Consider the following 13,633-nt stretch of genomic DNA (forward strand, 5'->3'; position numbering starts at 1 on the left):
GGATCAGCCAGTGGTCCAGGTACAGAAATGCATGGACCCCGGATCTCCTGAGGTGAGACGCAACTACGGCCATGAGCTTGATGAAAACCCTTGGTACGGAGGTCAACCCAAAGGGAAGCACTTTGAACTGATAGTGCTTGTCGCCAATGAGGAACCTTAAGAACTTCCTGTGCTTTTGGTGTATCGGCACATTTAAACAAGCGTCCTGTAGGTCTATCGACCCCAGCCAGTCCTTGAGTTGGAGAGCATGGAGAATCTCTCAACGTCACCATCCTGAATTTGTCTTTCCTCAGGAACTTGTTCAAGGCCCTGAGATCCAGGATGGGACAGAGACCTCCTCCCTTCTTGGGCACCAGGATGTTACGGGAATACCAACCCAACCCAACCCGCTCTGATCGGGAGGTACCTCTTCCACGGCACCCTGCGACAACACGGTGCTCAGATCTCCCTCGAGTTCCTGTCCTGGTTGGATTGCGGGAGGTGGCGGCCTGTCTGGAGGCCCCTTTAGGAAAGGCAGACAATTACCCCACTGAATCAACTGCAGGGCCCAGATGTCAGAAGTTATTTCCTGCCACTGGAGCCAATGCTCGGCCAACTGTCCACCAACCGGTGCATTGTGGGAGGGGAAAACAAAGTGGCTCAGAGGGCGCAGGCGACTCTGCCGCTGCTGCTGCTTGTTGGCTTCTAGAGGTCCCTCTGCCCTTTCCGGGGCACGAGAAGCGCTTCTGCCGTTACCTGGCTTCAGGAGCTGCACCTTCCTGCCATAAGGCACATAACGTCCATAGCCACTGAAGGCAGGTTTGGCTGTCTATGCCGCTAGGCTCAAAGATTTAGCAGCGAATTTCGATTCCTAGAATTTCGAAGGATTTGTCTGCTTTCTGCCCGAAAAGCATGTCACCTTCAAAAGGCATGTCCAGTCACATGTTTTGGACATTCGGAGAGAAGCTAGAGGTTTTAAGATATGCTAAGCTTCTCATCAGGACTGCTGAACCTATTGACCTGTCAAAACAGTCTGCTACGTCTAGGGCCGTTTGTAATGGCTGTTTGGCTACCTACTTTCCCATCCTCCACCAGCTGTAAAAATGCATCCCGCATGGCACCCTCAGGGACGTATTCAGCAGCATGTTCCACCGTCTTCCATAAGCCAAAAGAGTATTTGGCGAAACCACATGCCACGTTAGTGGCTGAGCGCCATGCTCCCATAAGTGAAGACTTCCCTGGACAAAGCATCACATTTTTTTCCCCTTCTCTGTTCACAAGCAGATTAGAGGTGGATGCCACGTGTCTGGTGGAAATAGTGGCAGCCTGTATAACCAACCCTTCCGAGGGTGTGTGGCGACGAAAGAAGGGCCTCCTCTTGCTGGCCTATACTTCCCTGTGAAATTGGCATTCACAGAGGGAATGGTACAAGATGTCGGCAATGGCTGGGTTGACAGGCATATTGTGCTCGACTGTGGGACTCTCGTCCAGAATGTCGGTGAGGTCATACTCCTGAAGATGTGTGAACTACCCTGTGAATCAGCTTCACTTAACACTAGCGTGGGTATAGAGCCGTTTTTGCTGTAATCCAGGTATGCAGAAGAATCCAGACCACTGGCATCATGTAAACCCTGAGCGAAAGCCAATAAATCTGCCTGTGTCGAAAATAGTCGACACCGCCGGCTCCCGTGTAAATGGGTTTGACCGGGTCCTCAGGGTCAGTGTTCCTCGACTCCAAAAATGGAATGCATGGAATCTTAGAGACCTGATCGACAGTGGCACAGATGAACCCTTGCTGACTGTCAGTGCCAAGAGCTTGAGAGCTTTCGAAACCAAATCTTTCGATGCCGAAGGTTCTTTCGGCTCGGAGAAACGATCGGGTAACCGATGGGCGTTGGGAGCCTCAGTCTTACTGCGCTCTGCAACTTATTCTTGACAGGCATAACACCCGAAGATGATTTCGATGTCGACAAAGTGGCTGGCTTGGGGCCGGGAGCACCAAGCACTGCTTTTGCTGCCGAAGCTTGCTGGTTGGGTGCTAGAGCTGCACCTCCAGCCACTTGCGTCTTAAACATTTCTAACATAGAAGTCTTAAAATTCTGGACAACCCCGCTGAGGGCTTACCCAATTCAAATGGTGGTGGTGCCGCTTCTTCCACGAGGAAGATGAGGAACGGCTCCTGGAATGGGACCGTTTCTTGGCCTTCTTATGATGTAATTCTTTACCTTAGTCAGGGGTGGGCTCCTTAGTCTCGGCCTCCGAGGACCGGAGAGTGACTGCACCGAAGACTTGGTGACAGGTCGGCTCAAAGCCAGTTTCCTGGCCCTTTAACGCAGGGATTTCAGCTGCTTCTTTGCGCGCGACACACAGGGCTTTGTGTCGTGACTAGCACCCAGACGCCATATACAGATGTCATGGGTTTGTGGGGGGAGGGAGGGGGAAAAAAGAAAAAAAAGAAAAAGAAATCGGTCAGACATTTTGGCCTCGCAATCGCGGTATCGCTTGAAGCTCGAATCCCTGTGGGACGACATCACGTCAAGGTTTTGAAAAAAATAATAATAATTTGTATAAAGTACAATAAGAAGCTCGAGTAAACTCGAGTCCTGTTCCTGGAGCAGCATGGAAGTGTGCGGAAAGAAGGAACTGAGGCATGGGGTGTAGTGACATATATATATATATATATATATATATATATATATGACGCATGACATCACTTACGTAGCCATCGATCGAGAGCCAGACAAGACGGATAGACAATCGACAGCTGAGTCGAGGTCCACTACGCACCCCCGTCGAAAAAGTTTCCGGACAGCAGAGCTGGATTATGGATATCTATCATGAGGAATCTGCGAGAGAAAAGCAATCCATAGAAACTGTCTGCACTTCCTGTTGGACTCCGTGGCAAAAGCAAGAAGCGAAAGAAGACCTCCTCTAGGACTTTCTGGCACACTTCCCACTCGTGTGAGACCATTCTATGCCTGCTCAAGGCATCTGCCAAACTGTTCGCGGTCCCCGCCAGATAAACTGCAGAGACTTGGATCCAGTTTGCCAATAAATGGAACAGCTGCATCGCCTCTCTGCAGAGGGGGCTGGAGTGCACGCCACCTTGCTTGTTCAGGTAGTGCATGACCACTGTGTTGTCCACCAGAATCAGGACCTGCTTCCCCTCCAGAGACAGAGCAAACACCCTCGGGGCTAACCTGATAGCTCGCAACTCCAGCCTGTTTATGTGCCACCGGGCTTCCGTTGCAGACCAAAGACCGTTAACGTTCACGTACTCACAGTGAGCACCCCAGAGATGCATCCATGACCACTTGGGCCTGAAGGGTTCCCCCGCCAGGAGATTGCTGCGGTCTGCCCATCAGTTGAGGTCATTGACCACCTGGCTGGACACCTTGAGGGGATCCGAAAGGGCTCTGAGGTACTGTGAACATTGACCCATTAGGAGCCACTGTAGGGATCTTATGCACAGCCTGCCCTCTGGCACTAGAAAACTACATGGAGGTCATGGAGACCTAATAAAAGGCAAAGGAAGAAAGCCACTGGTAATGTGGAGAGGATCAGTAACAAGTCGACCATCTGTACCAAGCTGTTGACTCTCTCCTCTGTGGGGAAGGCCTTCCCTACTCAGGTTTCTAGGACTGCTCCGATGAACTGGAGCCTTTGGACTGGCATCACATGGGACTTCAAGTTCAGGGAGAAGCACAACATGTGCAGTAGCAGGCAGGTGTCCTCCAGATAACACAAAACCTGCCCACTGACTTGCCTCAGATCAGCCAGTCATCCAGGTATGGGAATACGTGGACACCAGATCTCCTGAGGTGAGCTGCAATTACCACTATGAGCTTGGTAAAGACCCTTTGAACGTAGGTCAGGGAAGAGCCTTGAACTGGTAGTGCTTGGCCCCTATGAGACACCTCAGGAACTTTCTGTGCTTTCGATAAATCGGCACATGGAAATAAGCATCTTGCAGATCTATTGACACCAGCCAGTCCTGAAGTTCGAGAGCATGGAGAGTTTCTCTCAACATCGCCATCCTGGGCTTGGGGAGGGGCGACATTCCCCCCTCCCTGCAGTCGTGGTTGCTAGACTTGGCCTACTGCCAGGACACCAAAGCAGACTTTACTAAAAGCCTACCTCTCCATGCGAGACCCCAGACATGGGGCACCTATGTGGCCTATCTAATGACTACCCCAGACACTGATGTCCCACATAGCTCATCATCCTAAAATGACACCACGCAGGTTTCTGGGTCCACATGGCCGATGTCTACAACAAGCAACGCATTGACCCTATGAACGCAACACATCCTGTTTTCTCAATCTGGCAGGGGGGTGCGGGGGCGGCGCGGGGGAACCGTTGGTGCAATGTTGCTACTTGTTTGTTCTGTTTGAACATTCAAAAATAAAAAGTTTTACATCGCCATCCTGAACTTGTCTTTCCTCTGGAACTTGTTCAAGGCCCTGAGGTCCATAATGGGATGGAGACCTCCTCCCCTCTTGGGCACCAGGAAGTACTAGGAATACCAACCCGATCCTCTCTGCTCGAGCGGGACCTCTTCCACAGCAACCTTAAACAGCGCTCTCAGTTCTTCCTGGAGCTCCTATGTCGGTTGGATTGGAGGAGATGGGGGTCTGCCTAGTGGTTTCCTTAAGAAGGGCAGACAGTAACCCCACGGAAATAGCTGTAGGGCCCAGGCATCAGAGGTGATCTCTTGCCACTGGGGCCAATGCTCTGTCACCCGTCCACCAAGGGAGTGGAAATCAAAAGCGGCTTAGGAGGCTGGGTCGCCCTGCCGCCGTCACTTCTTGTTGGCCAGTAGAAGCCCCCTGCCGCTTCCGGGGGGCAAAAAATACTTCTGCTCTTGCCTGGCTGGTGGGAGTGGCACTTTTCTGCCATAAGGTGCATATCGCCAGTAGCCGCTGGCCCTGGAGGTGAAGCTGAAGACAGGTTTGGCCAGATGCGCAGCTAGGCCTAATGATTTTGCAGCAATTTTTGATTCCTTAAATTTCTCTAAGGATTCATCGGCTTTCTGGCCGAACAGGAATTCATCCTCGATGGGCATGTCCAGTAACTTATTTTGGACACTAGGCGAAAAACTGAAGACCTAAAATAGGCTTGCCTCATCAGTGTTATAGCCGATGCCACGTCCAGGCCCGTTCGCAGCGACTCCCTGGCCACCTCTTTCCCATTCTCCACCAGCAGTAAGAAGCCCTCGCGCATCTCCCCCTCAGAGATGTACTGCGCAGCATTCTCCACTGCTGTCCAGAGACCGAAGCAGTATTCAGCAAAATGACTAGCCATGTTTGTGGCCTTGAGAGCCATGCTGCCTGATGTAAAAACCTTTTGGGCCAAGGCATCAATTTACTAGAGTTCTCTGTCAGGCGGCAGATTGGAAGTGGAGGAAGGTAATCTGGATGAGACTGTAGCAGCTTGAATAAAAAGCCCTTCTGGGAAACAGGGAGAGACTGACGTTTTGCGTCAAGGAAAAAGATTTTCTAATGAAAACATTGATTATAGAGTCAAAGACTCAAGAGCGTTCCTTTAGCAGCATGTCAAGCGTGCGGAAAAAAGGAACCGAGGTCTGGGGCATAGTTACAGAGTATATATACGATGCCTGACGTCACGTCAGGCACAGACGATCGAGTTTAGTTCCACTACGCTCCCTGTCGAATGTTTTTTCCGAAGCAGTGAAGCTGGATGAGTTATCAGATGAGGAATATGCGGGAAAAGGCAATCCATTGAAGTCACATTACTGCCAACCTCCACAGCCTACCCATATTTCCAATCCCCTTCATTCCTCCAGGCCTCCTCTCTCTATCACCTAAATAACACCACTTTGGGGTCCTCTATGACAGTGATTTCAAACTCATTCACTGCCACAGCCAGGATTAGCCTACATATCAGGAAAATGCTTCTGCACCTCACTCACCAATTGGCCAAAACACAGATCTCTACCTGCATCTTCAGTAAATTTGCTTTACTTCACTTAAAGTACTTACCTTTTCCACATACACTCTTAAATCGACCTAGATCCTCTCCAACCTTGAAAAACCAAAATGAGCCGGAAGGTTCGCAATGCAAAAAAGGCTCCAAGTCTCTATTTCTTGTCTACAAATTAATTCATGTCCTCCTCCCTCGTCCCCACTATCTCACTGACTACATCTCAATTTTTCCTCAAGCTCATGCTCCTTAACTCTTCTGTCCCCTGCATATCCTCAAGATTCTCACTACAGCTGCCCACAATTATTGGAAAGAGCAACATCCCCACCACTGCACAACCAGACTAAGAACGCTAATCCTCTGGAGGATTTCAAGACCAGGCTTCAGCTCTATTTGCAAGCTTACTCTTAACCACCCCTTCCCCTACACACCCACCTCACACCACCTTTGACCACCTTACTTGCGTTATCCGCACACAAACAAAAAACACTACTTCTAACATTGTAAATATAATATTTTGTATTTTTATAAAATGCCTTACATAGGACCTATTTAAATACATTACTATTATTACACAATCGAAATACTGACTCATGGTCAATCATGTGACAATTGTGTGCCTTTGTTATCAAATACCCCCTATGCAGTATTACTAAACAGTATTACCTACTGGCTTGTTCTTGTCCATACAATCACACAATTTTATAAAGGCACACTGCATAAAGTTAACCTCTCTCTGTACTTTTGTCTTCTGTTAAGGCATTTCTGGTAGGAGGGTTTGACTAATTACCAAATACAAATACTTCCACTATAAAAAAAAAAAAAACAATTTTTCTATCACTAGCTGGGCCCCAGTGACTGACTGCTGCCTGGTTTCAGTATATCACCCCATGACTGTGATTCCCCTCACCTGTTTGAGGCAGGCTTGGTGCTCCGGAGAGACTCGCTATGTGCCAGAGCTTCAGCCACCACGCTGTCACTAGATATTCGCTTCCTTTGGGTCACTCTGTGAAAGTCCATGATCCTAACGAGGAGGAAAGAGATGGGGAAGAGAAAGCCATGGATTAGAGGTGGTACAGACAGCAAAACAAAAATGACAAGTGTGAGTGTAGAGGGTTAGCATGAGAAGGGAGACCATGAAGGAGGGAGAGGCTTTCAGTGGATGAGTTATTAGACAAGGCCAGCAGGTGAGCAAGGGCAGCATTGGGTGAAAAGAGGGTGCACTTTTCACCCTGGGAGGCTTCGGCCATGAGAAGAGTTGAGACACTTCACATGCGACTTTAGGAATCTATGCTTTTATTTCGGTTTTATTTTCAAACTTAATGAGCATTATCGGCAGGATGAAAGCTTGTGAAGATTCCATAACGTACAGCTGTTTTGCCCAACTATATGAAAGTGCTAGCTTATCCCACTCTGATCATATGTGAGATACCTGCATGAGCAATAGAGACCTCCTGCAAGGGCTCCCTCTCCACACAGCTCAAGGAGTGCTGTCTGCTTTTGTAAATGCTCTAGAGAGTATCCACTGCAAATGGTCTAGAGACCCCAGTGGCCCCACATACATTCCAAAAAACACATGTAGGGATTCAGCTTGCTGTTCACATGGAGTGTTAGCTTCTTGAATGCGACATGAACGTTTATTTGATTTCAACATTTTTAAATCTCAATTCACATTTAAATTTACAGCAAATAATCAGCAAGCCGATATAACAAAGTAGTTTGAAAAATGCATACCAGGTTTGGCATTTTTAAGGGTATTTATGCTGTGCTGGGTTTAGCTTTTGATATACAAAGGGCAGCCCTAGACACCTTCAATAGTGTCCGTGGCATATTTGCCAGGCTCATAAAACGTATTGCATACCTGTTTACTGCTGGCAGCCTCCTTCAAATTATTGACAACGAACACAAAATCATTACATTACTCGTAAACGTGGCCATAGAACCTTTTTGCCATTTCTCAAAATGTTCCATTGCCTTTAGAAGAACATGATGACTCATTTGCAATTCTAATCCCAGTACGGAGGTCAAGACTGTCCGGTCTTTTCAATCCTTAGACACACAACAGGTTTTTTATTTGTGATACTTTTGGAGTTGACCAGTGTAAAACAGTTACAAGCCACAGACTGCCTCGTAACTTTAACTACGCATAGGAGTACTTGTATATTGCTTGGCTAGGATCATATTCCGAAGGTAATGCAAAGCAGGGAGAGCTTGGGATGTGACCTCCTGAGATAGAAATCCTTGTGTCCCCGCTCCTCCATTAGGAACTAAATCACACCCTATGCATTACTGCAACGCATGTTTGGTTGCATGGTGATCTTCTGGTTTTGTCAATAATGCAGTATCTATCAGTTTCCTTGATAGCCATGCGTCATGTGGTAACATCTTAACTAGTGACGTGCACTGTATACCATGTTTATTGCTGCTTTGCTAGTGTAAGAAATTATGTAATGAAGACTCTAGTTTGTTAGCAAAAAGGTCACTTTGCAGGAAGGGTTTTTTGACCCGTGCAGTCAGGATACTTGAGTGTGGTAGAGTGATAATTTACTCCCTGAAACTACTTTGATGAAGCTGATGTTGACTACTGACTGCACGTTTGGGAGTGTCATTAGTGTGACTTGTAAAGTCTTGTTGCTTCCTGAAGCTAGGCCCAGACTCAAATAACCGAATAATAACTAGGCTGGGAGAGTGGCTTCCTACAGTAACAAACTCTACTATAAACTAAGATGGGAGCGTTCTGCCTCACCCACCCACCCCCAGTACAGCACAGACTATCCACCGCTAAGCACATGCAACTGAGGAACTAATCTGTTAGTGGCCAATGTTTCAACACCACCTGTGACCCATGAAAACATGTTGGAAAGGGGTCTGTGATGAATCTAGCAACATCGTCACCGATTCTCTGGAGGGAAGCATCTCTTACGCGGCCAGGGAAAGGCAAAAGCTACCTGACTCTGTGGGGTGGCTATCTGTGGGAGGACAACGTGGGAGAAGACAAACTCCAGAGAGGCAGGCAAGTACTCAATCAAAACAACCCTTCAGATGTAATTCCTAACGACAACTATGTGCCTTTACCACATGTCTGCAGGGCTTATTGTGACACAGATAAAGAATTCCCGAGTTTTCATGATCAGCAATCTCATTTTACCCTCCACCCCTTTTTTAGTACTGAGAAGAGTAAGAGGGATGGAACAATAAGGATGACCAGAAGCGTTAAGCAAACACTGCGTCGGGTTCAAATGGAGGCTTGATCAACGCCGAAAGAACAACCTTGAGGCTCCACACCGGTGCAAACCGCTTTTCCGGGGGAAATGTCCAAAATAGCCCCTTCAGAAAATGTTTCACCAAATGATCACTAAACAGAGGAACAGCTTGGCGCCTTCTCGTGAAGCTAGAAATCGCCGCCAATCGCACCTTGATGGAGGATAACGCCAGCCCTCCTTTGCAAGCTGTAACAAGCACGGGAGAACCTGAGCCGGGGAGACATCCAACAGTCTTATCTCAGGGTGACCTAACGCCAGCCCTCCTTTGCAAGCTGTAACAAGCACGGGAGAACCTGAGCCGGGGAGACATCCAACAGTCTTATCTCAGGGTGACCCTCACACCAGGCACAGAATCTCACCCATTTATGACCATACGAGACAATGGTAGAAGGGGCCCTTGCCGCCTCCAAGACCCGGAGACACTCCCGGGAGGTCCCTAGATGACCGAACTCCGAGTAGTCAGGAGCCACGCCGCCAGGCTGAGAGAAGCCGGATCGTGATGCCACACCCTGCCGTCGTCCTGAGCCACAAGATCGGGATCTGCACCTAACCGCAATGGCTCTCCCACCGCTAGATGCAGGAGATTTGAAAACCACGTCTGCCTGAGCCAGAACGGGGCCACCAGAATCCTCCTGCAGCGGTACTTCTGCACCCAATGGATGTCCTCTGAATCAGTGGAAATGGGGGAAACGCATACGCATAGAGGCCCGTCCACGGAACGAGAAAGGTCCGCCATTGACTTGGGATGAGCCCCTCTGCTGGCAAACTCCGGACACTGTTTTCCATTGTAGCGAACAGGTCTATCGGGGGAGACCCCAATCGCCGGGAAGATTCTTGCCACCTGCTGCACCTTCAGCCTCCACTCGTGCAGCTGACTGGCTTAACTGCTTAGGCGTCCGCTTGTAAATTCAGAACCCCCGGCAGATGGAAAGCGATAATACTACTGACCCCTCGAGCCAGAGACCAATGCCAAACGTCCTGCGCCTCCTTCGACAGGACTCGGAAATGCGTGCCGCCCTGCTTCTTTAAATAGAACATTGTGATGGTATTGTCCGTCCACACCCTGACCACCGATCCGCAGAAGAAAAAACCTCAAGGCCCAGTGCACCACCCTCAACTCGAGTACATTGATATGCAATGAAGTTTCCTCCCGAGACCATAGGCCCTGTACCTGTGAGCCCCCCCACCCTAACTGGGAAGCGTTTGCCACGATCGTGAATTGGAACTCCCGCTCCAGCAAGAACATGTCCTTTACAAGATTGGGTGTGCAAGTCCACCCTCACAGGGCGTCCACCAAGCCCTCGTCGACCACCAGCTTGTCTGACCATAATCCTAAACTCTGCGACCACCTGTCTGCGAGGATTTCCTGCACCGGCCTCATGAACAGGCAGCAATTGGGAAGGAGAGGGATACACAACGCCATGGCCCCCAACAGCGACAAGTAACCTCAGACCGAGACCACTGTACCCCTCCTCCACTCGCATGCCTTGGATCGCAACTTGTCCACTCACTCGCTGGAAGGTTTTACCAGATTGTCCTGTGTAAGATCCTGCGCCCTGAGAAACACCAACTCCCTGGACCGGGTCAAATATGATTTGTCGAAGTTGACGGCGAATCCCAGCCATTGAAAAATGGTCGCCATGAGACACTCTCTTGCCTGTTCCTGTGACAAACGCCTTACCAGCCAATCTTCCAGGTAGGAGTACACAGGATGGCCTTACCTCCGGAGGAAGGCCACCATCGGAGCCAGACACTTCATAAACGTCCTGGGGGATGACTTCAGGCCAAACGGGAGGACCAGGAACTGATGCGACTCTTGTTCCTCCTCCATTCCCAAGGAAACCGAATACGCAGCTGGACCTTGCTGCAAAATGTCCACAGGAAGCATGGGCCCAAAGCCGGCGGACTGCCACGGCCCACCCGTCGGCAACAAGCCTTCCGACTATCTGCGTCAACAACAGCAGCGGCCCACTGTCCATCAGAGTCATGGACAGCACCGATGACACCACCGTCAACGATGGAACCGGAGACTCTACCGCCACCAACGAGAGAATATCCGTCGGCGATCTCATTGTCGGAGCTGTGGCTTCCACGGACTTAGCCTTCACCGGAGACCTGGCTTTCTTGGAAGACGAACCAGATCTGTGCTTTGAAGACGCTCGGCTGGACAAAAACTTATGATGATCTCTGGACGATGAGTGCTTCGAGGAAGACTCATTCGGCTTCGCCTGTCCTTTGTCCGACACCTTTGACTTCTGGGGCTACCACCAGACCCCTTGGACTTGTCAGGCTGATTTGTCTTGGAAAGTGAGGAACTACACGCCCCCTTCGAATGATGCAACCTGGACGTAGACGACTTGCTACCTCTCCCCACCTCCGTCCATTGCTTTTTAGCAGGGGGGTTCCGCCAACGCTGCTCGGCGGTGCTCAGAGGTCTTGATCGCTCTCCCTGAAGACTAGCTCCCCTGGGCCGAACCCACCTCCGAAGCCTGCTAAGTGCCCTCATTTAGCCAACATATGAGCCAACGGACAGTCTTTCAAAGTCTCATGCAAAAACCCCCGGCATATTTCGCAGGCATCCGCCGGGTAATGGGGGTAGAGACAGTAGAGACAGTCTGCATGGCCATCTCCGTCGAATACCTTAAGGCCGCAGGTAGCACAAGGCCAAGAGAGACTTTCTGGGCCACAGATGACATACTGGCCACCACAAAACAGCACGTGCAAACACGAAGACACAAGGTGATTCCTACAGTTGGAGACGGTTGAATTCTGAAGGGAAGCCATGGGGCGGGGCTATTTATAGCAGACATCCTATTGGGGTGGCCTAAAGCTCCCAAAAAGAACGTCGATAGGACACTGAAGTGTCATAGTTTTCCATAGGAAAACGCCAAGTTAAAGTTACTGAGGTTTCCCAGCCTGACGACAGGAAATATTCACAGCATGTGAATACATGAAAGATCCAATGCTGGAGAAGGGTCAGTGACCCAATATTGGAAAGCCATTATTTCCTGTATGAAAGAAAGTGAGTAGAGAATGGAAAAGTAGTGAACCAGGCAAATTGTGAGTCTGGACTCACACCCAAAGACAAGTGGAACTACTGAAAATTGAAAGGATGTAAAAAGCCATGGCAGGAGAGTAACCCAGGTACTGTTCGAGTCTGGGTCCCGCACTCAAGAAGCAGAGTGAAAATATCCTGTCAGGAGAGTAAACCAGGAGTGAGAAGGAGACATGACTTGCCATAAGGTTCTTTCTATGGATTCTCCTCCCGCAGATTCCTCATCTGATACATATTCCATTCATTTTAGCTGATTTTGAAATTTTTCGACAGAGGGCGTAGTGGACCTAGACTTGGCTGTCAATCTGTCTTGCTCTGCACTCGATCGTCTGCTCTGGACGTGACATCAGGCGTCGTATATATACTCCGTCACTACTACCCACACCTCAGTCTTAACCCAGCGCCCCCGTCCCCCAAGCCATCACGGTTCATAGAAAACAGAGAATGGGCTAATAAGCACACAAAAAATGAAATAACCATAAACCTCCAAAGCAGGAAGAACCTGCGATAGACACCAACTAAGTAGCATCAGAAAAGATGTTATTTCTTTTTGACAACATGCGGTAGGAAGGACAGAAAATTGTCACTACGGACCATCACCAAGTCATCGTAAAAGAAGAGATTCGCACCAACCACCGACTTTCTGAGCAGGAATGGATGGGAGGGGAGACGAGGAATCTGAGGGAGAAGAATCCATAGAAAGAACATTATGGCAAGTAATTTCCCCTTCATTGGACTCATCTGATAGACTCCCAAAGCAGTAGATGAAGGATGCGGGCAGAAAGTTAGACTAAGATTTTGCAGCAATGCCCTGCCAAAACACGCATCGGCTGTACGAGCCACATCTAAACTATAGTGCTTATCAACGGTATGAAGGGATGACCATGTTGCTGCACAACAAATATCCCTAACATGGACTCCCCTTTGTAATGCTGCTGACGCGGAGACTCCCCCAGCTGAAAGTGCCCCGATGCCTGCACCTAATTCCTATCCAGCGGACTGGTAACATTCCGCTATACAGAAGATGATCCAGCGGGACAAAGTTTATTTAGTTATAGCCAGGCACTTACGGGCTAAAGAGAAGCCCACAAAGAGCTGGTCGGCTCTTCTGAACTCCGATGTCTTCGCAATGTAGTAACTTAGCGCCCTTTTGGGATCTAGTCGATGAAAACGCTGCCTGGAGGATAGAAGATCAGGTCGTCAATGGATTGCGATAGGTGGAACTCAGACAACTTTGGAAAGGAAGCCCAGTCTCACCCCGAGCAAGACTTTCTCCCGAACTAAATCGCAGGAAGGGCAGTGTGCAGCATAAAGCCTGTAGTTCACTCACCCGCTTTGCGGATGTAATAGCCACCAGAAAGGCTGTTTTCAAGGAGGGGAGTCTTAAAGAACA

The 13,633-nt window shown here is 49.3% G+C and overlaps 1 protein-coding gene across 17 annotated transcripts in view; it reads right to left on the reverse strand.

The window, feature by feature from the left end:
* DGKZ (diacylglycerol kinase zeta) overlaps positions 1-13,633 on the reverse strand; it is a 1,700,725-nt gene that overhangs the window by 357,433 nt on the left and 1,329,659 nt on the right. For all 17 annotated transcript variants that reach the window (XM_069623235.1, XM_069623234.1, XM_069623231.1 and 14 more), the window contains one exon: positions 6,833-6,946. In XM_069623235.1, coding sequence (XP_069479336.1) covers positions 6,833-6,946 — 114 coding nt within the window. The remainder of the gene's footprint in view (positions 1-6,832; positions 6,947-13,633) is intronic.

The sequence above is a fragment of the Ambystoma mexicanum genome, chromosome 11 (assembly GCF_040938575.1).
Source record: "Ambystoma mexicanum isolate Mex_15411 chromosome 11, UKY_AmexF1_1, whole genome shotgun sequence".
NCBI lineage: Eukaryota > Metazoa > Chordata > Amphibia > Caudata > Ambystomatidae > Ambystoma > Ambystoma mexicanum.